Below are 26005 nucleotides of genomic sequence, written 5' to 3'. Positions count from 1 at the left end.
GCAATGCTTCGCAGGCTGCTGATTATTGTGCCCCTGCTGCCAGGCTGCCGCCGCTTCTGCCTCCATCATTCCTGCTGGCAGCCTGGCAGTCCCAGATTATTTGTATTCACTATGACTCATCATCGTACTTTGGATTCCCCTGAATACCACCAATTGGTAGCCAAGTCCAAAACCCAAAGTCCTGTTGGGATGCATTTTGCCTTGCCTGCTGATGAAACGGAGTGTGTGTCGATTGATAATGTTGTCATTTAACCATTTTGGACCCCTAAGTACTAGTAGTCGTCAGGACATTGTCCTGTTCGCCTCTGTATAGTTCCTTCCTTATTTCAGATATCGTCAGATATTGATATATCGCGATGTCCTGCTGGTGATACGTTGCGATACCATAGCTGCCAACCTTCCCCTTTTTTGCGGGAAATTCCCTTATTCCAGCGCCATTTCCCGCTCCTATCCCAGATTGTTAGATATCCCGTAGACTGTCCCCGCGGCAGGTGAGGCTGCTGATCCCTTATTTTCAAGGCTGCTGATCCCTTATTTTCAAATCTGAAAGTTGACATCTACGTGCGATACTGATAACCAGTTATCGCTCAGCCCTAGCGTGGGGAGCAGGGTGATTTCGAACAAAGCCTTTCACTGCGTGACTTTGTGTTTAGTCATGAGGCGGGGTGCTGTGGGGAGCGAGTGAAGAAATAAGTTGAGTCATTAGATCACATGTGTATTTGCTGCTCATTAAGAGAGAGGAGGAACAAGGGACAAACCCAACCCCAGCAAATCTAGTGCTGGGCTTTAGTGAGTAAGTTCATTGTGTGGTTTTTATTTTCACAAAAGGTTCAATCCTTTGCATTTGCAGGCAGGACTGCAAGAGAACCCGGTAGTTCAGATGTAAGCAGCACTGAGCAGGATAGACCCAACGGTCTGATTCTCTGTGGCAACCACTCTTCCCAGTCTTGGCGTTTGGCTCTTGCAGGGCTGAGCCTTTTAAAAGAAGCTCCCAGGCACTGAACCCTTGTTTAGAGATCTCCTGGCCTTGTTGCCTTATGTGTTCCAAGACCCAACACTGAAAACTGGCTTGGGAAATGAACGGAACACAGTGATGGAAACCAGAGTGCACGGAAATGCCGTTTACCTTCCCACCACAGCGGAACCTATTTATCTACTCGCACTGGTGTGCTTTCGAACTGTTTTGGAGATTTGGCCAGGTTGCTTATGATCCCTGCTTGGGAATCTCTTATTGGGGGTGGGGGGGAAGAAGAGAGGCAGGCGAACCAGAAAGGGGGCAAGGATGGGGGCGGTTTTTTCCTGAGATTACCTTCTTCTGTTGCCTCCTGGCTATGCATTCTGATGCACACAGTAACAAGTGGATTCCAGCCACTTTTAATTAAGCTGAAAATGTGTGGGGTGGAAAGGGGAAAAAAACACCCATTTGCTGCATCTGAGCTGTAAAAAGCTCCTGTTCCTTGAAATCGGTTTCCAAAAAGGGTTAAGGAATTGCAGAATCAGAAGAGTCTAGACAGTGGTGTCCAAACTTTTTCAAAGAGGGCCAGATTTGATGAAGTGAAGGGCCTTGAGGGCCGAAAAGGGCCAACCAAAGTTGTTTAACTTATTTCAGGATTGAAGTTGTTGAGGTTTTTTTAGGATTTTACCCCGGGAAATAAACTGCCACAGGGGCCGGATTAAACTGATTAGGCCCCTGAAATGGACTTTGGACTTGCCTTGTCTAGGAAAGATTTGATAGCTGCTGAATGAAACATTCCTTTCTGCTGTTAGGATGGTTCATTAGCAGTTGGTAAGGGATGTGGGTGGCGCTGTGGTCTAAACCACTGAGCATCTTGGACTTGCCGATTGGAAGGTCGGCGGTTCGAATCCCCGCAACAGGGTGAGCTCCCGTTGCTCTGTCCCAGCTCCTGCCAACCTAGCAGTTCGAAAGCACACCAGTGCAAGTAGATAATTAGTTACTGCTGCAGTGGGAAGGCAAATGGCATTTCCGTGCGCTCTGGTTTCCGTCACTGTGTCCTGTTGCGCCAAAAGCAGTTTAGTCCTGCTGGCCACATGACCCGGAAAGCTGTCTGTGGACAAACGCTGGCTCCTTCAGCCTGAAAGCGAGATGAGCGCCACAACCCCATAGTCGCCTTTGACTGGACTTAACCGTCCAGGGGTCCTTTACCTTTTGATTAGCAGTAACTCTGCCATGGTAAAAAGGAAACGCTCACACATTGAATTGCGAACTGGCTGAGTTTGTTGGCAGTGGATGTTGCAAAAGCTGCAGCTATCTGAATAGCATTCCAGGACTGCACAAATTCATGAAGCGTTTGTCAATCCAAGGCTGAAAATCAGTGGCTGGGTACTTCTGTTTCTCAGAGACTGCCGGGGGGGCAATCTCCCTTTGGCTGTTGTATCTGGCTGACCAACGTTGCAGATGGAATTTTGACCCTATTCCAAGGGGACCAGTTCCGAGAGATCCCACAATTGTCTTTGCCGCCTAATAGGATTGATGTGTGTGTATTGGGGGGGGGGGGCAGGACTAGTCCCAGCTGAAAGACCCTTAAGGAAGAAAATGAAGCCCCTCCTCCTTCTCCCCCTGCAGGTGGTAGATGCCATGAAGCAGATGCAAGAGAAGAAGAACGTTGGGAAAGTTGTGCTGATTCCCGAAGCACCACCGAAGGACGAAAGCAAAGCAGCAGAGAACTAAAGTGAAAGGCGTGGGTGGATTGTCTGACCTCAGGTCCTCATGTTGTTGTATTTTGGGTTGTGTTATTTTTTTTAAAACCTGTCCCCCTCCCCATGTCTGACCCTTTGATGGAAGTAGGAATGGGCATATAGATCTCTCACTGCTGTTCATGGAATAAGTGGTGTAAGGACCGAAAAGACACATGTATTGTCGTTGGTTGGTGGCCTCTGGAGGCGATGCAAGCTTCTGGGTTTCACAGAACGCTTTGCACCATCTCTAAAGCATTGGCCGGCCTCCTTTCAAAAGTAAATAAATAGAAAGTAATCACAGAGAGGAATTGCATTGATCCTACATCTCTGCTCCTGTAGCATTAACTCTTCATTAAAGGAATAACAAGGCCCAATGTGAACTTGCAGGTGCCTGAGTCAAGTACACACCCACTGAAATTTCCTCTTGATTTCTGGGTCCTTCTTTTACCTTTATTTGTAACCTACCCACAACTCCACAAAATCCATGCCAAATTCACCTCCTGAGCCCTCTTCTCTTCCCGCCCAGTCCCTCCCCTGCCTCTGGTGACTAATAACTTTAGAGCATGTAAAACTCACATTATTATTACAGCAGCCATCGAAAGTCTCCATGGAAACGGAGCTTCAAACCTGCCGCTTCCGATGGGCAAATTTAATAAGCAAGACGCATCCAACTTTTTCAGCTCTGCTGTGACACGAAGAATGGAGGAGAGGCAGAGAATTGTTCCTCTGCGTTATCTTGATGCAGACATGCCCTTGATCCTGTCACCTCCTCCAGTACGCAAATGTCCATTTGCTACGCTGGCAAAATTAGCATATCTAAACCATTTTTTAAATAAAAAAACCCCTGCCCTGGCAATTGCAATGGTTATGTGAAGGAGGCAACAGAAAGCACCTAGATTTCTTTTGAGAGACACCTTGGGGGTTTTTTCCACTTTAATTGGGTTGTGTAGACACATACACAACGGTGCCAAACAGCTGACTAGTCTTCAATCAGCTGACTTGTCGGCAATCTCAAAAACCGTGCTATCGCTTGCAGAATCAGCTGTCCTGGTCATGTAAATGGCACATGACTTGGTGGTTGGATGTTTGAATGGGGAAAACAATCTACACGCAATCTGGCTGGGGGAAGGGACACTGAAACCCTTCCCTGCTGCAACTCTTGGTCGTCGTTTTTCTTCGAGAGCAAGAGCACCTTCAGGTGCGTGGCACAGGCCGGTTGCCTTCCAGAACACAGCTAGCAGAATTACACGCTGGCTAAATGTTCCCTTTACGTTTACATTTCCTGTCAGGCTGTGGGAGAACAGGCAGCGAAATTTAGCAGTTGTCTGCAACGAGCAGAGAGTTTCTGCTTCCGGTCCTGTCACTTTTGGTTAGTGGTCTGTGTGGAAAATGAGTCGCTGTGCTGCCTTAAGCTGTGTGGTGCCACTTCTGCGGGCTCTAATCTCTTCTTTGAGCCTTCTTTCCCCCCCTATCTTCCATTTCAGCAAACCTCTCGACCTTTTTAAGTCCTCGGGCCACAAAGCATCACTCTGTAGCTCGACACATGGAGTAGATACGGCCCTTAAAAATTGCGCCTGTTTTGAATTTCCCCTCCAAGCATTGCTGTATCTGCCTTGGGGTAAGCTTTGGCCCACCTTCCAGGAAGCTGTCCTAGGTCCAACCAAAGGGATCCAACTCACTTCCCCTTGATGTTCATACCTGGCGAAGGCAGCAAACCTCCAAGGGTAGCGTTCTGCCTCTGCCTGGCGTAAAGAAACGATAAAGAGTACAGGGAATCGCAACAGTAAAACCTGGGCATTTCCCCCTGGTTCCCTTTCCCCCTCTTCCCAGCCCCATAGTGAGAGTGGAAGGCGAGCGTGGACTGTGTTTTGGCTCACGGTGAACCCTTGCTGCCAGGAATTGCCTGCAGGAATGTTTCCACCTTACCTTATGGTAAGAAGGGACAGACAACCTGAGGCCCGCTAGAGCTCCCATCAGTCACAACCAGCATGGCCAGTCGCCCAGCAACATACAGAGGGATGCGAGTTCTCCACCCCTGCCTTTTAGGCCCTGTTGCGGGAGGCACAGAGACTTCACACCTTATAAAAATAATAATTTATTATTTATACTCCACCCATCTGGCTGAGTTTCCCCAGCCACTCTGGGCGGCTCCCAATCGAGTGTTAAAAACAATACAGCATCATAAATTAAAAACTTCCCTAAACAGGGCTGCCTTCAGATATCTTTTAAAAATAAGATAGCTGCTTATTTCCTTGACATCTGATGGGAGGGCGTTCCACAGGGCGGGTGCCACCACCGAGAAGGCCCTCTGTCTGGTTCCCTGTAACCTCACTTCTCACAGTGAGGGAACCGCCAGAAGGCCCTTGGAGCTGGACCTCAGTGTCCAGGCTGAACGATGGGGGTAGAGACACTCCTTCAGGTATATAGGACTGAGGCCGTTTAGGGCGTTAAAGGTCAGCACCAACATTTTGAATCTCGCACCTTCAGCGTGTGAGAGTGCCAAAAAGAGCCTTTCCCAGTCCATCCAAGCATTTGGCTGCTGAAGCAGTTGCTGATGCCGACGTTTTTCAAGGCGTCCCCTTTAGCTACCCACACACGCAACAAACAGGTCCATTAGCAATTTCTGCGAGTGAGCTAGGCAAGGAGGTTTCTTACACCATCAGCATGGAAAATAACTTGATCTTAACAACCGAAAGTCAGGAGGATTATTCTAACCAAAAGTTGCAAAGAGCCGATTCTGGGAACTCTGTTCTTTTTCCTTGCTGCGCCTCTTTTCTTTTTGTCCCAGGATATATTAACCCTCCATGTAAAGTGCTGGAATATTTTTTTGGGGGGGGGGGCTGTCCCATCTTCTCAAGCAACTTGGATTTAAGGCCATTTAGCATGGGTCAAGCATTCTTCATCCTACCATGCCACTCTTAGCGAAGGGTATTGCAAATGTCAGATTAATGCTTACAGGGCCCTAGGGTTGGGATTGGCCAAAAGTGTAGCACATGAACTGCAGGCAGGTGGTCGCAAGTTCAGTCCTTGCTGACCGTTGTTGAAAGATGTCGGGAAAGACTGATGGCACAAAAGACTCCCAGCTGTGAACTCCTGGCCACTGGCGCTCCATATTCTGACTTGGCACAAGCCAGCTTAACGTATGTTCGTAAGGCAAGGCCGGCTGGCTAGCCACCGTCTCACAGATCAGTCAAATGTAACCCAGGCCAAGATGGGCTGTCAGTGGAGAGCGGCTATACTGAAGAACAAACATTGCCTGCCGACTTGCTGAGGCTGCGAACCTCCCAACATAGTCCTTTCTTCTCCTCTAAGTCCGGGTCACTTGTGTGTTCACCCAGTAGTAAGCTCCACTGAGTTCAGTGGGACTTACTCCAAGGTAAGTTTGCATAGGATTGCAACATTTGCCGGCGGGACTCCCAACTCTGCCGTGTGGTAAGTGAAAAAAAGATAACACATGGAGCTTCCATCTCCCACAGAGAGAGGGGAAATGGTGCAAAAATTCACTATTCCGTGTTTTTAAAAAATATATATATCCTCCTTTCTGTCTTGCCTTCCTCCTTGCTGCTGCCTGGTGCCTTATTCCGGATGGCATTCCAAAACTCTTGTAACCTCATCCTGTTTAATACTGCCTTGCCTTGGTAAGAACTTCTATACTGCGTTGTTACTCCACCCCACCCTGTCGCCAGTGCCTTGTTCAGACATTGAGTAAGGTCTGAGTTGTTTAGAAGATTTCTCCTCCCTCTCGCCGGGACCTTGTGCGAACACACAAATATTTATGGCTTGTATTTTACACAAGCAGCGATGAGGCTGGCACATTTCAGTGTGCCTCTGCGCAAGCGCATGAACCCGTGGTGCTCTCTGAGAACTTGAGCTGAGCTCTCCCGAGATCCCAAATTGCTGGGAGCCATTGGACATTTTCAGAGATGTGCTGAGAAAGTCTTTCTTCTGTGCAATCTTACACACACCTCCTCAAAAGGAAGACCTATTATGATGCTCAATTAGATTTTCTCCCAGGTAAAATATATGTAGGGTTGCAGCCTTAAATCTTCCAGAGCACCACTTCTGAATATTAATGTGCTCTAGGAAGCTACAAGGAGCATGGATTTGGCTCAGTAGCTTTTTTAAAAAAAGGTTATCCCACTGCTCTTGGGAAGAGAGGTGAAAAGGCATTCGTCCCATGTGCAAAAACACTTAGAAAAACCAGAAAACATGAACCCGTAGCAACAGCAAGTGATGATCCTATTCCCTTCCTGTTTGTGTGTTTTTTTTGCAGCTCCCCCCACACCTGACAGTTCTGAAACACTCCTCCTGAACAGTAAAATATCTCCCCCTTTGTGCTAGACATTTAACACAGACTTGTCTTAGTGCTTAGTACCTAAAGTTTTTTTTTAAAAGATAAATACAGGAGACATCCAATCTTAAAGCACTGTAACTTTGCTCTTTGTTGCCTTGCTGATTAACACTGTAATCTTGAATTTTATAGTAACGCCCCCTTATTTTGTGACTTAATTGTGTGAGAGTATGAGTGTTGGGTGTGTGTTTAAGACAACTGTTTTTTGTTTTTGTTTTTTAACGGGCCACAGGTATTAAAGGCCCTTGGCCCTCTTTAAAAAAAATACCGTATTTTTTGCTCTATAAGACTCACTTTTTCCCTCCTAAAAAGTAAGGGGAAATGTTTGTGCGTCTTATGGAGTGAATGCAGGCTGCGCAGCTATCCCAGAAGCCAGAACAGCAAGAGGGATTGCTGCTTTCACTGCGCAGCAATCCCTCTTGTTCTGGCTTCTGAGATTCAGAATATTTTTTTTTCTTGTTTCCTCCTCCCAAAACAAGGTGCGTCTTGTGGTCTGGTGCGTCTTACAGAGCGAAAAATACGGTAATTTGTTGAAACTGCATGTACTTAACTTCAAGGACCAAAGTGGGGGTGGGGGGAAAGATAAGCTGTCACCTGAGTTTTCTTGACTCCAAAGGGCAAAACTCGTCACAATATGAACGCTCTTGTTTTCCGTATGGATTTTTGTTGCACTGTTTCAAGATAAGATGAAATGGCGTTTTGAGCTAAAGCGAGGCAGGTGAAGGCTGCTGTTTAGGATATGGTGGGCTATAATGGAGGGCCAAAGTCTGAACAATTCAACTGCAAATGTGCCTTCTCACCCCCTCTCCCCTCCAGCTCAATGGACTTTAAGTACAACACCACACCCAAGCTATTACTGAAGGCAATGAGGCTATCTCAGTTTCACTGCCTTCCTAAGCTACTGGCCCCCATGTGAGCTACAGTTCGACGCATTTTGGTGTGGCATGGACAGCGCCAGTTCCCACCATGTAAGGAACCATTCACACAACATAGATATGAGGGGCAAAGTTGCCTCAGAGTGATTTAAAAATAAAACAAAACCATCATGTGCCAAAGCTAGCACCTGTGTTGGTGCCTGAGGTAAAACTCAACTGAGCACGGATTTTATCCAGAAAATCCTCTTGACGGTGGGCCTCCTTGCAAAATATCAAAATCACAGTTGCCTAATCCACATTTTTACGACGTTCCTATTCATAGTGTCGTCTGTAACTCTTTTGGTGATGGAGGGAGTTGGGGGTGGGTTAAAAGCACTCAATTTTTCAGCTCTGCGATAAAAGAACATTGATCCTCAGGCAGATTGGCGGGACACACTAGACTTGGCGTAAACGTCCTTCAGAATTTGAAGAGTTGCATCCGTGCCGCTCTTCCCCCAAAAAATGTTCTCCAAGTTTTGGATTGGGTTGAGCTTGGCTCGCGAAAACGTTAACAAGGAACATTGTGTGAGAGATGGTGGAAGGGAAAACGAGAGTCGAGGTGGTCGAGGGAGGGGAGGAAGATGCAAGGAAGGCCCTGCCTGTGTCAATACATTTTATTTGCATGTTTGTGTTTTTGTGTGGTGTCGTCTTGAGTGACAAGTGAGGAGCCTCCAGGCGTTACGGTCATCGGCAGGTATGCCCGATACAGCTCAAATCACCTGTGGAGCCACCACTAATGTTGCCAGATACCCTTAAGGCCTGGGGCGCCTCTGCTGAGCGAAGGGCAGTTAGCAGCCAGGGCACATGGCCGCAGTCCCTATCACTGCAGGCTGTGGCACAATGTCCCATTCGTTCCTCTTTTGATGGTTCGTGATGAGCAGCTTGTGTGTTTTCTTATGGTTCAAGGCGCTTCTTCAAAAGTCTCGTATGGTGTTTCGAAAGAAGCTCGCTCTTTTCTGCTTGCGCACGTGTGTGTATGTGTGTGTGTGCGTGTGCGTCGACCACGCAAATGTGCCAATGCTGTTTACACAGATTTCAGACATGAAATGCTAGTCTGCCTAATGTTACCATATGCCTTATGTGTTTTCTGGGTGTTCATTAAAAGCATAACGAAAAAGAAAGACAAGCGTTGTCTTGTGATCTTCAGCTCTTCCATTCATTCAAAAGTAGCTTGGTGGTTATTCACTCTGAGCTTTGCAGCCAAGAATGAGAATCCTTTATTTGCGTTTTCTGGGAAGTTTCAGAAAGTTTCCAGATCCGCAGCTGGCAGGGAGAGGTGCAGGAGTATGTGCACTGATATTCACACGGCTGTAACTTACCACATCTGCCAACTGGGGGGGAAATAATAATATAATGGTACTCTACATGTGAAGAAAGACTTGGCACATTTTGGGTTCAGAAAAAAAGACAATCCAAAGGAAGAGTTATAAAACTGTGGGCAGGCAGGATAAAAATAAAACGTCTCTTTATTATAACTTCACAATTTCTAGGTGCTGTGTCCTTGCATTCGGAATATCAGGCTTCCTCAACCTTGGCCCTCCAGATGGTTTTGGCCTACAACTCCCATGATCCCTAGCTAGCAGGACCAGTGGTCAGGGATGATGGGAACTGTAGTCTCAAAACATCTGGAGGGCCGAGGTTGAGGAAGCCTGGAATAGATTCTGGAGTTCAACTTTCGTCTTGCAACTTTCTAAGGCAGAAAACTTCGTTCATATGGCCCACAACATGTCTGTGTTACATATTCATATTGGTTTTTATTTGTAATCTTATTGCTTTTATTCTTCGCATATTGTATTACAATTTGAATTCTATGGAATGCAATTGTAATGCGATAACACATTAAAACCGGAAATGCAATCAAATTCATACAGCACCTAGCACAGTGTGTTATGATTTCTATAACAGGCAGACCAGTTGTCTGCCATCAGCTATTTTTTGAGTGGTACATGGAAAAACATTTGAGAAGCGCTGTTCTAAGGTATATATTTGGTCTGTTGGTGCAACACAGGGTCCATTACAGTTACAGCCGCATTTAAAGATAAGCAAACCTTGCAATGTGGGCAACCTGGTCATCATGGAGAAGGAAGCAAGGCTGGAGAATTAATACAGCTTTATTTGCAAGTTTCTCAAACACTCAAGCTACAAGGCACAAGTGGAGACACAGGACAAGAGCTTTTATTTACAGTAGAACCGCAACTTGCCAGGTGTGTCAAACTGAATGCATACCAGTAAGTGGCAGGTCTACTGTAAGTGCTTGCTTTTTAACCCCTCCCTCCCTGAGGACAATTCTCCCTGCAAGGCTAGGAGCGAGATCACAACGCCAAGATCTGAAGGCCTGGGAGTGCCTCCCCACGTTCCTTTGTCCTCTTCTCCCAGTAATAGTGTAGCTTTAGGCCTGGCACCGAATCACATGCACAAATAACTTACTGCTTTCAATGCTTGCAAGGGGACCTGAGCAAGGGAGGCCTTCATCCCACTTCCTTGCCCCCTTCCCTTTTGTGTGAGAATTGCTGTTACATAAACGCCTGCCTGGTGGGCTCTGATGCAGGAGAAGGAAAAAGCCAGTGGGGAGCGGGATCTCTCCTTTCTTCCCCAAGGGGAAGGAGGGATTCTGGCTCTTTCCACCCCCAGCCTGACCTTCCTGCAGATCACAGAGCCTCTGCAAAGACTGCGAATGGCTGGGTAGCCTGGGAAGGTGGGGGCAGCCCTGTCACATACAACCAGTTGCTGCCTTTGCGGATAGGACCAGATCCACCCACACCAACAGAGCATGTGTTTGCAATTCTGACATTTCCGCATGGCAAGGGAGTCCGTCCAAGCGAGCACTTACATCAGCCTCTAGTCTTTAGAAGCTTGGAGGGCAGGGCCTGGAAACTTGTTGGGACATCTATGCCACTTAAATCCAGTTCTGAACTACTTGCCCTGCTCCTGAACCACGGCTGCTGGGCCCGTATACAAATCTATTTCTTACTTCCAAGTAAGAGACTCTGCTTGCGTGTTTTGCGGCAGGAGCCAGGACAGGGAGCTCCCTCAGACTCTGTGGCATGACCTATTAGTAATGTCATGGCATCTTATGACTGCTTGGTTGAGTACACCACCAAAGCAAGTGCGGCAGTCCTCTCATGTGACTTGTACCCCTTCAGAAGGCATGTGAACAGCACTCATGTCAAAGAGCTTCTCTGTCACAGTCCGGTTCACGGGCAATCGAAGGCCCAGCTGGGGATGTCAGGACCGGGGGCAAGATGGCGGGGTGGGAGCAGGAACGGGAGTCCAGAAGCCAGGAGTCAGAAGCCAAGAGTCCAAGTGTCAGAGAGCAAGGAGTCAGGAAGTCAGGGGTCTGAGGATCAAGAAGCAAGGAGTCACAAAGCCAAACTCAGCAAGGCAGGAAACATGTTGCTGTGGTAAAGAGCCAAAGGGAAAGGTGACCTTATATCCCTTCCGGCTCTAGCTACCAGGTGCAGTGAGTTACCAAGTGGCCTCACCTGTGCGGCCGTGCCTTGCCTCTCCAGAGCAAACTTAAGAAGGCCCCAGTCCTGCGAAGCCCTACTGGTCACAGGGCCCGGCTCCTGCATGCACTCCTGACATTCTCTTACAATAGAAGAACAACGAAACGGCAAGTCCTCGTGTCAAGATCCCTTTGCGTGGAAAGGCCTTCAGGTGCTCTGAATGTAGCAAGAAGCCCGGAAGACCAAAGGCAGAAGTGCTGGGAGACGTTAATGGTGGAAAGATCCTGATTACGGATTGAGTGTGTCTTTTGGCAAATTCCTCAAGATGCCAAGCATGGGCTTTGGAAGATGGGGAAGCTGCTGAGCTCCCAAGGTGCTTGGAGGAGGGTTGGCCTTCATTCGATGTTCAGCTCTTTCAGCTTTAGACTCAACTGCTGGAGGTACTGGCTGTCTGGGTAGCCGTTTCTGCAAGCAAAGAAGCAAACCAGGTGTGGGCTGTGGGATGAAGCCATTCAGTGCAACCCTTTTCCTGGAACCGTGGCATATATATTCCACCGCTCCAACTGGGTTATCCTGTGAAGGATCTCATGGGAGACACTAAACAGGGGATGGAATGGTTTAAGCACAGGGGCCCCATGCAAAGCTGAAATTCTCAGCTGAAATTCCTAGAAAACAGGGAGATGACAAGCAAACATTGCCCAGTGTCTCTCTACCATGAAACGAAGGGCTTAGCAGCTGGAGAAAAGTGGCTGAGTCTGCACAAGGCGCAGCATGGGATCACAGTGCCGCAGTCTAAAGATTTACAATACCTGCCCCACGAGATGGAAAATTTGGAAACAGACGGCACTTAAAAACACTAAGAATATTGTGTGCTTGCTTCATGCTAAGGAATAAAATGAAATTGTGCACAAGAGGCCCGATCCCTTTTCCCTGGCCTGTAATGCATTATGTAAATTAAGGAAATCTGCATAATTCATGCTAGGGGAAGGAAAAGAGAGAACCCGAAGCTCCCCATCCCTCAATGGGGGGGGGGGGGCGGGAATTGTTCTGCAACTTCCCTGGCTTTGGGGATTTTAGCAGGAACTGCCTATATGCTGCCAAGCATATCTTTGCACCTGCCATAACGTCTAGAAGCCTTTTCCCACTACAAAGGCATTCCTTTCACATTGACATTCGGCTCTGTTGTGCCTCCATCATTCGAGGCAGCAGTGCTTCTTCTGAACAGCGGCTGCTGGAAACACCAGCCAGGGAGAGAGGTTCTTCCACTGGCCATCCTTGGTTTAAGGCTTTCTATGATCATCCTCTCCCCTCAACACCCTTCCTCCTTGGACACACCCGCCTCTGACTCCTTTCCTGTCCTGGCAATCCCATTCTTCAAATTCCAGAGTTCCTTTGTCGTCCCTTTCCTGTCGACCTCACAAGGCCACCCCTGAGGCCTTGTGGGAGGTTGCTGAACATCACTACCCTGGCCACCCATAGAACACCTACCGTATTTTTTGCTCCATAAGACGCACTTTTTTCTTCCTAAAAAGTAAGGGGAATTGTCTGTGTGTCTTATGGAGCGAATGCGTGGTCCCTGGAGCTGAATTGCCCAGGGGCAAAAAGCAGATCATCCTTTTTTTTTTTTTGAAAGAGGGAAGTGGGTGTTGAAACAAAGCCACAGATGGCAAGCAATCGGGGAGAGAGATAAAGGACGCTAGCAATAAAGGAGGCTGCCTGGGAGGGGGGAGGTAAAGACAGAGAACTTGCAAGGAGAGGAGACAGGAAGACTAAAGCATTGAGGAGAGAAATTAGAAGAAAAGGAGGAGCAAAAAACTGCTCCAGCCAAGGAAAAGACACTAAGGCAAACAAGAGGGAAGGGACTGTTGAAAGGAAGCAGTTGATCAGTAAGCGATTGGGGAGAGAGATAAGGGAGGCTAGCAATAAAGGAGGCTGTCTGGGAAGGGGGAAGTAAAACCCCATGGATCCTCAGGATTTTTGCATTGGGTCACCCCAAATTCACCATCAGATCACATAGCATGTCCATGGCTACAGCCTGCACCAAAAAAATCACGCACCCACTGTTTTTCATGGGGCCGCAATGGCGCAAAAACGTGGTTACAAATCATGGATTCACATGGATTCTCAAGATTTTTGCATTTGGCTACCCCAAACTCACGGTCAAATCACGTGTCTGTGGCCACAGCATGAACCACAAAAATCATACATCCACTGTTTCATTCAGAATATAAATTCTTTTGTTTTCCTCCTCTAAAAACTAGGTGCGTCTTATGGTTAGGTGCGTCTTACGGAGCGAAAATACGGTACCTGGCCTTGCCCCCCTCCATGGAGGTCTTGTGGGGGATGGGTCCCCAAGTCACCCTCTCCTCCAAACCGCAGGATCTGATACGGAACGTCAGACCGCGCTCAAATGCTTTGTGAAGGAGCACCATCAACCGCCGGCCCTCTGCGTTGTCTGGGAGAAAGGCCTCAAAGTGGCCCCCTCGGTACAGATGTCCTGGGAAAGGGTCTCTAGCCTTTGGGAAGAAGAGGGTTTAAAAAAAAAAAAACTTGAACAGAAAGATGATGACGTCACCTGCAAGTCCCTTGTCTCTGTCTCTTCTCTCTGTGTGTAGTGGAAAGGAACTCCCCAAAAGCTGAGCTTAATCTCAGGGCATTCATATTAAGGGGCTGGAATGCCATTGCTCTGCCTTATCTCTGCAAATACAGTGGTACCTCGGGTTAAGTACCGTATTTTTCGCTCTATAACACGCACTCGACCATAACACGCACGTAGTTTTTAGAGGAGGAAAATCCGTAGGCATGCCACCCGTAGGCATTCCCTCCATAACACGCACAGACATTTCCCCTTACTTTTTAGGAGGAAAAAAGTGAGTGTTATGGTGCAAAAAATACGGTACTTAATTCGTTCCGGAGGTCCCTTCTTCACCTGAAACTGTTCTTAACCTGAAGCACCACTTTAGCTAATGGGGCCTCCTGCTGCTGCCGCACCGCCGGAGCACGATTTCTGTTTGCTTCTCTGAAGCAAAGTTCTTAACCCGAGGTAATATTTCTGGGTTAGCGGAGTCTGTAACCTGAAGCGTATGTAACCCAAGGTACCACTGTATTCGGTTTTCAAAGAAGAGATAATTTTGAACTGGTGCAGGATGGAGCATGGTAAGAATAGAAAGAGGACGGAGGAAAGGGTATGACAGACCAGCGTTTCACAACCCTTTTCCGACCGTGGCCCCCTTCCAACCTTTCTTCCTTCCTCTGCTCCTCCCATGGGTGTAGTCTAGAGGGGGCAGTTGCCTCCCAAATAAGCAAAAACCATTACAAATCAATATAAAACTGATCTCCCCCGCCCAAAAAAAAGCCTGCCCCCCCCCAACAAAAATCCTAAAAGGTGTGAAGTGAACATAGGTAAGGAGTACAGTGGTGCCCCGCAAGACGAATGCCTCGCAAGACGGAAAACCCGATAGACGAAAGGGTTTTCCGTTTTGGAGGTGCTTCGCAAAACGAATTTCCTATGGGCTTGCTTCGCAAGACGAAAATGTCTTGCGAGTTCCTGCGGGGTTTTTTTCCTCCCCCCCCCTTTCCCCTAAGCCGCTAAGCCACTTATCAGCTGATCCGCTAAGCCGCTAAGCCGCTTAACAGCTGATCCACTAAGCCGCTTATCAGCTGATCCGCTAAGCCGCTTAACAGCTGATCCGTTAAGCCACTAAGCCGCTTATCAGCTGATCCACTAAGCCGCTTATCAGCTGATCCGCTAAGCCCGCTAAGCCGCTAATAGCGCTAATCCGCTAAACCGCTAATGGGCTTGCTTCGCAAGACGAAAAAACCGCAAGACAAAGAGACTCGCGGAACGGATTCTTTTCGTCTTGCGAGGCACCACTGTAATGGGACACGGGTGGCGCTGTGGGTTAAACCGCTGAGCCTTACAGGCTTGCCGATCAGAAGGTCAGCGGTTCAAATCCCTGCGACTGGTTGAGCTCCCGTTGCTCGGTCCCTGCTCCTGCCCACCTAGCAGTTCGAAAGCACGTCAAAGTGCAAGTAGATAAATAGGTACCACTCCGGCGGGAAGGTAAACAGCGTTTCCGTGCGCTGCTCTGGTTTGCCAGAAGGGGCTTAGTCATGCTGGCCACATGACCTGGAAGCTGTACGCTGGCTCCCTCGGCCAATAAAGCGAGATGAGCGCCGCAACCCCAGACTCGTCCGTGACTGGACCTAATGGTCAGGGGTCCCTTTACCTTTAATGTCTGCCTCCATCCACCCTCTGCAATATCATCAAACACAGAATGCAGGCGCTGAACATTCCAACACTCCTTCCTCATAGCTAGTAAAACAAATTTATGTGAAAACAAGCTACTGATGCTATGGAATCCTGCTATGCCTGGCTGCAACATCTAAATTTCATCTAGGGCAGCATCTATAAAGTCTTCCGTACAAAAGAAGCATTGCTATCGTTGTTTCCCCACCATCTTGGAGTTGCTGGCAAAGGACCTGGAACCACGCTGCTCATTCAGAGCAGAGGATCAGACTGTGGGAGATTCAGCCAGCAATTAGAATTAACGGCAGGGAATTCTAACTCAAGAAGAAGGTAGCCACGCGCAGATTATATGAGACACACAGAACAGGGCGTCAAAATATGGCTCTTTGCAGAGGGCTGGGAAGAAGCAGGTTCAAATCTCCACTTAGTCATGAATTTCCACTGTATTAGTATTGAGCCTAACCGACCTCACAAATGGGAACGCCTTGAACTTCTTTAAGGGAAGCTGGGATATAAACTTTAACACTTCTATTTTTTTAAAAGGCATTCTGGAGCTTGCTGTAATCAAGGACCGACTTGGGTAATATGGCACCCTGTGTGAGGTCAAAATTTGGTAGCCCCAAATGGATCTTCTCAACTATGGAACTTCTCAATTTTGCACCCCCTCAGCTCAGTGCCCCGTGCACAGGAACCGCCCTAAAACACACACACACACACACACACACACACACACACACACATATATATTAGGTGCAAGATGAACTGAGCACCTGATGCACAAAACAACCAGTCATTGTACATATTTACAATACCTCATTCTCTAACATCACTTCCGAGACTATGCATACAATCTATTTCAAGCTGAAAGATTTCTGATTGGTCCACACCCAGTTGTGAAACCTTGAAAAGACTACATTAATGAGCAACAGAAACCAAGGCTGTTGTATCTTGGAGACCGTGTATATTGACTGGGCGGTATAAGCGATTTTGCCAACATGCGCGGATTCTCTGATGAGTCATGGGGATTATGCATATTATCTAAAGAATATACAAAACCCTGTCCTGATAAAACACATTCCTTAAGGCCAGCTGGAGATTTTTGCACACTGACTGGAGAATGTGCACAATTGTTGGTTGTTATGCACATGTGCTGTTCAACTGACATTATTCCTAATGGCTATTCAATTCACATTATCTCATATATAATCTGTTAACACAACACAAATGAAAGGTTAAATACTGAGTCTAAAAGCTAAAGGACCCCTGGATGGTTAAGTCCAGTCAAAGGAGATTATGGGGTTGCGGCACGCATCTCGCTTTTCAGGCAAAGGGAGCTGGCATTTGTCCACCGACAGCTTTCCAGGTCATGTGGCCAGCATGACTAAACCACTTCTGGCACAACGGGACACCATGACGGAAACCAGAGTGCCGGAAATGCCGTTTACCTTCCTGCCGCAGTGGTACCTATACATCATGTACTGGTGTGCTTTTGAACTGCTAGGTTGACAGGAACTGGGACCGAGCAACGGGAGCTCATCCTGTCGTGTGGATTCGAACCGCCGACCTTCCAATCAGCAAGCCCAAGAGGCTCTGTGGCTTAGACCACAGCGCCACCCACTCCCCAATTCAATTCACATTATCCCACATATAATCTGTTAACGCAACACAAACGGAAGGTTAAATACAGAGTCTGCCAGATGTTAAGTAGGTAAGCCGGTGCCAGTTTAGGATGAGACCCCCTGACTTTCCCTCCTGCTGGCGGGACCCATAACCTTTGCAAAATGCAATAGGGAGCATATATTGCAGAGTTCAAATACAGCTTGACAATTATCAAAGATGGGATGGGACGGAACAGAGGGAGCAGGCAGCTGGGTACTTACTTGTTGCACGCTGTCAGGAACGTTGTATGTTATTTTGAGTGTCGGATCTCGGATATACCCAGGGAGGCTTTGGGATATGGTGGAAGCTCCAAAGGTTCCAGGAATGCCAGCGGAGGTGCCAGGGTGAGTTAGTGAAGCGCTCCCTCCCGGGATTCGCGCCCTGCAAGGCTTGTGGGGGCAGGGGGCATGGGACAGGGCAGGGCGGCTGTTTTGGCACAGCACACACTCTTCAGCCGCCGACTCGCTTTCTAGGCTGGCGGTTCTCAGGCCCAAATCTGAGGCAACCCCCTCTCCAGCTGGGGGAGAAGCGTGCAGCGGCAGGGCAGGCAAGGAGCCCAGCGGGGTCCTCTCTGTTTCCTGGCTGCTCCCCTCCTTATTGCAGTCTCTCGCAAAATGGAACTTGTCTGGCAAGCCCTGCCTGCTCTCGGCCAACAGTCTCCTGGAGCGGCCTTGCTTGCTGGCACCCGGGGTTTGGTCGAGGGCCTCACTCTGCCATGCTCTGTGGTCACTTGGGAAATTCTGCACCGGCGCAGGCTGGAAACCGCTGCCCTGTCTCTGAGCCTGGGAGGGCGGTGTGTCTCCGGCAAGGCTGTCCGGGCCAAGGGAGCTCTCTAGCAGGCTGGCTCTCCTGCTCCCATTCGGCTGCTGAGAGCTCCCTGCAGCCGATGTCTCGCCCTGAATTTCCCCATCACGGAAGGGAGTCTGCTTGGATAGGGCAGCCATCCTGCGGGCAGAGAACAAGCGGAACACTTCCAGGACTTGCAACTTCTCCTCGCGGGGGTACATAAGGCCCAGCTTGTACCTGTCCCGGCTGACGACAATGCGGTCGTCGAAATTTTTCAGGTACCTACACAATTCACCCAGGGCCTCATCCTCTGGTCCATCCATGGCCAGCTCAGTGTAGGTGAAGCTGTCGTAAATGTAAGCACAAGACTCTCCGAGGGCCTCTGCTTTTTGCATGCCTGAAGGACTCCCGTTATCGCTTTGGACAGCGTGCAAAGAGTGCCTTTGTTTGGCAATCGGAGACTCCATTTCCTGGCTGTACTCCACCTGTGTCAACCCATCCTTTCTGACCTCCTTCTGCAAAGTACGGTGGGGATATTCCTGAGACTCCTGCTTCAGATGGGCTGCACTGATGTGAGCTGCAAGCCAGGGCTCAGGCATGGACTCATTGCCGCTCAGAGACTTCTGCAGCGAGAGGCTGCTGGACCTTCTGAGGTGGGGCCTCGGTTCGGAAACTCTGAAGTCGGCAGCCCCCGTGGTGTCAAACAGGTTCAAGGATCTGAAGGCGCTCGTGACCGCTGGGAGGGATGGAGGCTCTGTGAGACCGAGGCTCGCCCAGCCCTCGGAACTTGACACGGTGCCTGCTGGTGAGGACGACGAGTGATCTGCTTTCATCCCCTGCAGTGCTTTCTGGAATTCCAGAGTTTGCCTGATCTGGCTCTTTGGTTCAGTAGCAGCGGACAAATACGGCAGGGAGCGCTCGCTCTCTGGAGCCGGGCATTCTGTGGCTGGAAACAAGCTAGCAGCTGGCAGCCATGCCGGTAGGCTACCCCGACCTGAAAAGTTGGCAGCCAGCTTGGGCTCGGCTTTGCTGTTGGGCTTTGGCGAGCTCAGCTTCCTAGGCACAGACTCCGCCGGCGACTCTAGCTGAGCTGGCAGAGAGCTAGGGCCCTGGAGGTACGCTGCCTGGGGAACGCCGGGTCTCCGGTGATCCTGCGCTGCCCCCCTTGCGGCAATCAGTTCCTGGATGTGCCGCTTGGCTTGGGAAACTTCCGCCAAATTCCCAATGAGGCAGAAATCTTCCTCCTCTTCCTGGATCAGCAGCAGAGGGTAGAGGCTCTGCAGCTCTGCTGGAAAACTCCCGCCGCCGCCGATCCCCAAATCTCGCTTGTTGACCTTCTCTTTCCGCAGGGTGCCCTCCAGTTGCTGAGAAAGCTGGGACAGTGCCAGGTGAGCCGAAACTAGGGCGCTAACCCCCCCAGCCCCATTGGATGCTGCTCGCAGGTAGAGGGTGGTGATGCCGTCACTGTGGACGTCCACAACACCCACCTGCTGCTTGTGGAAAATGTTGCCCAATTCCTCACCGCAGAACTTCTGCATGTAGAGGTAAATGTCTGAGTCTATTGCTAAGGAGAAGTCCTCCAGGGGCTCTATGAGGCTCTCTGCCGACTCCTGGACTTGTAATGGGCCTGCTGCAGCCTTCTCCTCCTCGTCCCTCTTCTTCTTCCTCTTCTTCTCTGCCCGAGTCTCCTCCTGGTGCGAGACGCCATCTCCCGCAGCCTTCTCAGCCGATCTGCCTCCGTTCGCAAAGAGAACGCCAGCCTTTTGCTTGCTGTTGAGGCACCTCAGCAGCTCACAGCTGAAGGACTGCAACTCCACAAAGGAGCCTTTGACAGTGCAGGTCATCTCCTGAGTGTTGAAGTTGACGTGGATGCCCTCATACCTCTGGCACAGACTGTCCAGGGTGTCTTTTCCATCGGGGAAGCGGCCATAATCCACCTTCATGCAGACGCGTACGAAGATCTGAGGAGGAAAGCAAGAGCTGCTTAGGTGGCATGTCAGGGATGGAATTATGTGTCATGGAATTCTACTCAATACTGACCCAGAGCAGAATTCCAACGTATAGTTAGCATAGTAAAAACTTCAAAACACGTTGCAGAATTCCCCAAAAAATAGACCAGAGGCAATTACATTTCATCCCGCAGAGCTTTACTGCTACTGAAAGCAAATGAGCGTAATGGTCACCAATCCAATACACTAAGGATTGGCACTGTCTGTAAGAAAACCAGTTGCAGAAGACTTAAACTTACAAGAATTTATAGTAAGTCTAAACCTTAACACTATAACATACTATGTAAAGAACACCACACCAGAAGGAAAAGGAAAAGTGAAACCAGGCTCCTTCTGTCCCTACTTTTTGACCTTAACAGAAAGACCCAGTTTAAGCCAGGTGTCCTCAGCTTCTCTGAAGGTATAACCCAAACCTCATGAACCTTCTGCTTGTTCCTTTCACACACAGAAGCTTCCAGAACCCTCTTGAATTAATCAGAATATGAAAGATCTCTACACCTCAGATCAAGAAATGCAAACTGACATTATGTTCCTGGACAGTTAACTTTTAAGTGCCACCTGTTAAAACACCTGTAATTAAATGTTTGGTGGCCAAAATAAATGGGATGATGAGGGCAGTCACCTGTCTGTTCCATTCACACATTAAAAAAAGGGGTGTTGGTGCTCTTTTTACATCAAAAGGAGTCAGCCTCTCTTCTACATTGAACATGCCCCCCCGCACCTGCAATCTTGTTGCCTCAAGACTCATTTTTCCTGCCCCGATTCCAATTCTGGTAGCACAGCCAGGCTTGGTGGAAGAGGATTTACTGTTGTTTGGAAGGCTTATTTAAAGAAAACCTTTGTCAAAGGTCCGACTTCACGCCAGGTTTACAAAAAGAAATGACAAACTATGTAAACCCAGTTTTCTTCAGCATAGGCTAGTAATCTCTCTCTCATCAGGGTTTCCAAAACAAGAGGTGGATAGGAAGCCAAGCCACGGGGAATCAAAACACCTGGTTCTTTTAGGAACTCCGCTGCTGGTTGTCCACACCAGCCCAGGAAAGAACAAAAATAAACAAAATGGCCACTTAGGTAAGACAGAGCTATTTCACCTGGCTTTCAATTTGAACTTAGCCTGATCTTTTATTCCCCCTTCCTTCCCTCCCCCTCCCCTTTTTATGAAGATTACCCGCTCTGGGATCCCACAGCTAATTCTCCCCTGGTCTCCTCGCTGGCCCAAATAGGACTAATTTAGCCAGCTAGCCCTAGTGATCATCTAATGTTTATTGGATGGATTTCCCCCCTAAATTGATTTTGAATTCTGAATTTATTGTTATTCACGTTTCATACTGTATTTTATGCTGTTTTTTGTTAAATCAATTAAGTGTTTTAAATTTGTTGTTAGCCGCCCTGAGCCCGGTTTTCTGAACCGGGAAGAGCGGGGTATCAATAAAAAAATATTATTTATTATCAAAGCAGGGGCTGCCAACCTTTGGGGGCTAGAATTCTGAGAAAGAACAGGGGGGCACCAGTCGCTGCTGTGAGGTGTGGAATAACACAAAAGGATTTACATGGTTAACCAGAAAACAAGCAAGGACCATAAAATGGTGCAGGAATGCCCATCAATGGGGGAAAGGTGCCTTTGTCAACTAACTCATTGGCTCACAGAGAGAAGGTCTTTGCATCTTTCCTCTGTTCAGAAGATAAGGGTGGCTGACCATTCCTGGCATCCAACGAAATGTGGGCATGTTCTCTGTAGGCGGTGAAAAGAAGCCTGGCTCCAAGGCAGCAATGTGGACTCGGTTTTAATTTCTCTCTTTGTTTCCCACTTAGGGGCTTGAGAGTCACCAGGAAAGCAGCTCAGAAGCTGCCAAAAATGAGTTTACAAACAAGGTAGAGGGAAATGAAATCCCTTGCCAGATTCAGAACTCAGGACCACCTTTTTTTTGGGGGGGGGAGCAGTTACCCATGCAATCATGGAGCTGCCACAAAGAAAATCAGAAGTTAAAATGACTCCCAAGACCATCCCCACAGCAAAAGTATTCAGGATGTAAAGAAGTCAGGAGCTTGCCCCTCTGCCCACATCAAATGGGCTCACCCAGAAACATCTTGTCCTTAAGGGAATTTATTTTCCTTCACAATGTACACATTTCAGGCTTAAAACTCAAACCACGAAGTTCACTGGAATGCATTCCAGGCCTGAGAATCCACATTTTCTTATTTGAGGGTAAAATTACATTGTTTGCACTTTCGAAAAGGATGCTTAAAACTGGTCACTTTTATTTGGAAGAAAAGCAGCTGCAGGCCCTGTTCCTGAACCAGGTTGGGGCACAAAATCGTCCCTTCCCTGCCTGCTATTTGCGTCCACAGGTGCCGTTTGCAGGAAAGAGCACCTTCAAGGGCACGTCATAGCTGTCAACTTACAGATTTGAAAATAAGGGACCAGCAGCCAAAATAAGGGACCTGCAGCCTTACCTGTTCCAGGCACTCCTGTCTTCCTGTCCTCCTGCAGTCTGGTCAAACTCATGCTGGTAGCTTCGAGAACACTGCCCAACCAACTTTGTAACCAGAGGTTCAACTGAATAGAATCTGAATCACATGCACCACAAGGCCTATGCAGCCTCAACTTAAGATGGCTCCCCGGCCTGGCTTTGCACTGCAAAGTTTGCAGCAGCACGTGCAACAAAATGGCGTCCAGCATTCAAAAACCCCCTCAGCTTGCATTAACTAGCCACACACAAGGCATGCATGCTCCACCCCCCAGCCGTTCTTAGACTTCTTATTGGGTGAGCAACACAGCCAAGCAACACAGTTGGAACCTCCCTCCTCCCTGGCTGGCAGGGAGGGAGGGAGAGGAGCTGCTTCCTTTGAAATTTAAGGGACATCATTTAAAGGACATTTAAGGGACATCTATCAATAAGGGACAGCAGTGGGACATGGCGCTGGAATAAGGGACTGTCCCTTCAAATAAGGGACACTTGACAGCTATGGGGCACGTAGCAGGGCCAAGAGGGGAGGTATCTGGCAGGAAACTGGGTGAAGCCGAATTCCACATCAGGAATGCTTTCCAGATCCAGAGGCCTATGCCTGCTTTTTTTCAAATTTAAAAGTGACCAGTTTAAGCATGACTAGGACCCAAACCAATGGCTTCAAGTTACAAAAAAAGAGTCTGGAAATAATAATAATAATAATAATAATAATAATCACAATCATAATCATTTATTATTTATACCCCGCCCATCTGGCTGGGTTTCCCCAGGCACTCTGAGTGGCTTCCAACCAAATATTAAAAACAATACAGCATTGGACATTAAAAACTTCCCTAAACAGGGCCGCCTTCAGTTGTCTTTTAAAAGTAAAATAGTTGCTTATTGCCTTGACATCTGCTGGGAGGGCGTGCCACAGGGCGGGCGCCACTACCGAAAAGGCCCTCTGCCTGGTTCCCTGCAACCTCACTTCTCGCAATGAGGGAACCTCCAGAAGGCCCTTGGAGCTGGACCTCAGTGTCCGGACAGAACGATGGGGGTGGAGATGCTCCTTCAGGTATATTGGACCGAGGGCGTTTAGGGCTTTAAAGGTCAGCGCCAATCCTTTGAATTGTGCTCAGAAACGTACTGGGAAGAACTTTCTGACAGTGAGAGCTGTTTGACAGTGGAACGGTCTCTATCAGGAGGTTGTGGACTCTCCTTCCTTGGAGGTTTTTAAACAGAAGTTGGGTGGCTATCTGTCATGGATGCTTTAGTTGAGATTCCTGCATTGCAGGAGGGCTGGACTAGATGCCACTCGGGGTCCCTTCCAACTCCACAAGTCTATGATTCTATGATTCAATAGTGCTCATGGCGCACAATCAAAAAACCCCATTGCATAGTGTGTGTGCGTGAGCATGTTCAAAGTGCACTTCCAGCTCTACTGAGTAAATAGTCGCTCCAAAGTCCAGTGACTCCAATCAATCAATACCAAACAGTTCAGCTGGCAGAAAATGTGAGCAGGGAACCTTCCGTCTAAACAGCATTTACGGGCTCCATAATCCCAGATGTGCAAAATCAACTTGTAGTTACTCAGTAGGCTTAGAAATGCCCTCTGTCTGTGCTTAAATGTGTTACAAATGATGGGTTCCGACCCACAACACAACCACCCCGTAACAAAGATAATATTCTTTTAAAAGTTGTCTTTTGTTGCCACTCTGTGGACAGAGCTGCTCACAGCAACTTTCCCAACTACTAAATTTCTAAAGATGAATTCAGATGTTCCTTTGCGTCCCTGCTCTTCCTCAGGGGCTGATTACAGGAGGTTAACCTGTTGCAGTTTCATAGATTGGAACCAGGTTTTGAGGTGAACTGACTTTTGAGAGGGGGGGAAACAACAGCAGTTCAACCTTGCAAGGCTGAGCAGATCTCCATAATCCATACCCGGCGCTTCGCTGGCTCTCTAAGTGTGGCCAGTCTGACTGCTGGAACTTTTAGAAAGCACATTTTGCATAACCCATGCAGACATGAAACTTACACTGCCAGTAAGTGCATTCACTGACCCCCCCCAAAAGGGGGGGGGGTTGTTTTCCTGCTTTCTAGCACACACCAACCATAACCCTGCATGCATGCAACCAGCTGGAGAGAAGATCATGGCTCGGTTTCAGCATCAAGTTAGAAAACGCTACAAGTTCTTCCCACTCACCTCCAAAAGATGTTGGCTGTATCAGCTTATGAAGGCTGTTCTGTGTTCATGCAAAACACTGCAAGAACTTCAGCACTGTGTAAGGTGTTTTTTTTTTTAAAAACACACACAAAAAGTCACCAAACCCCTCTTTGACTGTATTTTAATTTGCATTTTAGCTGTATTTTAAATTGGGTCCCCCCCCCCTCTCTTTTCCCCCTATTATGTTTTTACTGTGATTTTATTGGTGTTAGCCACCCTGAGCCCAGCTCTGGCTGGGGAGGGCAGGGTGTAAATAAAATTATTATTATTATTATTATTATTATTATTATTATTATTTATTTTTATTATTATTATTAACAATATTCTTCTTGCAGAGTTATAACCAGTGCTATTTTCCTAGAAAAAGAGGTGCCGTAACACACCACGAACGCCTCCCTTGTTCTCTGAGAATAACAATGGCGCTCACCTGAGAGGTGCTGGAAAGTTCTGGCTAAAAAAAACCCCTGGCTATGGCCCTTTTCTCTGTTTGAAAGTATTGTGCTACTCAGCCAAAAGCAGTCTCCACTGACCCTGCCAAACTGTTAATAATGGGTTTGGCAGCTTTCTTTTTAAATAATAAGTGTTGGTGCTGACCTTTAAAGCCCTAAACGGCCTTGGTCCAGTATACCTGAAGGAGCGTCTCCACCGCCATCGTTCTACCCGGACACTGAGGTCCAACTCTGAGGGCCTTCTGGCGGTTCCCTCCCTGCGAGAAGCGAAGTTACAGGGAACCAGGCAGAGGGCCTTCTCGGTAGTGGCACCCGTCCTGTGGAACACCCTCCCACCAGATGTCAAAGAGAACAACAACTACCAGGCTTTTAGAAGACATCTGAAGGCAGCCCTGTTTCGGGAAGCTTTTAATGTTTGATGTATTATAGTATTTTAATATTCTTTTGGAAGCCGCCCAGAGTGGCCGGGGAAGCCCAGCCAGATGGGCGGGGTATAAATAATAAATTATTATTATTAAATTATTATTATTATAATAATGAAGACAATGATAATCCTTATCATTGGATTATAAAGCACAGATGCTTGTGAAGATTTTGGACAGACAGGATAAACACTGGATGTGAAGACCGGTCAATAATTCAGCAAGCAGAGTCAAGAAAAAGAGGCATTTGCTGCTGCAACAGAAACTGTTCCTTTTCCACCACAGGTACCACCAAAGTTGCCAAAGGGAAGGATACTGGCCCAGTCGACATAATCAACTTTCAGGCCAATGA

The 26005-nt window shown here is 48.1% G+C and overlaps 2 protein-coding genes across 2 annotated transcripts in view; one reads left to right on the top strand and one right to left on the bottom strand.

Annotated features, from left to right (window-relative positions):
- The window catches only part of VAT1 (vesicle amine transport 1), a 33766-nt gene extending 30765 nt beyond the window's left edge, over positions 1-3001 (top strand). The window contains exon 6 of the mRNA XM_080976919.1: positions 2585-3001. Coding sequence (XP_080833045.1) covers positions 2585-2689 — 105 coding nt within the window. The 3' untranslated portion in view covers positions 2690-3001. The remainder of the gene's footprint in view (positions 1-2584) is intronic.
- LOC308460333 (uncharacterized protein) overlaps positions 2752-26005 on the bottom strand; it is a 37135-nt gene continuing 13881 nt past the window's right edge. Inside the window, exons 4-6 of the mRNA XM_080976564.1 lie at positions 17538-20063; positions 13716-13924; positions 2752-11873 (exon numbers count right to left, since the gene is read on the bottom strand). Of these exons, the coding sequence (XP_080832690.1) occupies positions 11804-11873; positions 13716-13924; positions 17538-20063 (2805 nt within the window). The 3' untranslated portion in view covers positions 2752-11803. The remainder of the gene's footprint in view (positions 11874-13715; positions 13925-17537; positions 20064-26005) is intronic.

The sequence above is a fragment of the Podarcis pityusensis genome (genome assembly GCF_964106645.2).
Source record: "Podarcis pityusensis genome assembly, chromosome: 13".
NCBI lineage: Eukaryota > Metazoa > Chordata > Lepidosauria > Squamata > Lacertidae > Podarcis > Podarcis pityusensis.
The sequence above is the reverse complement of the archived record's forward strand: the minus strand, read 5'-3'. Positions and strand labels throughout refer to the sequence as shown.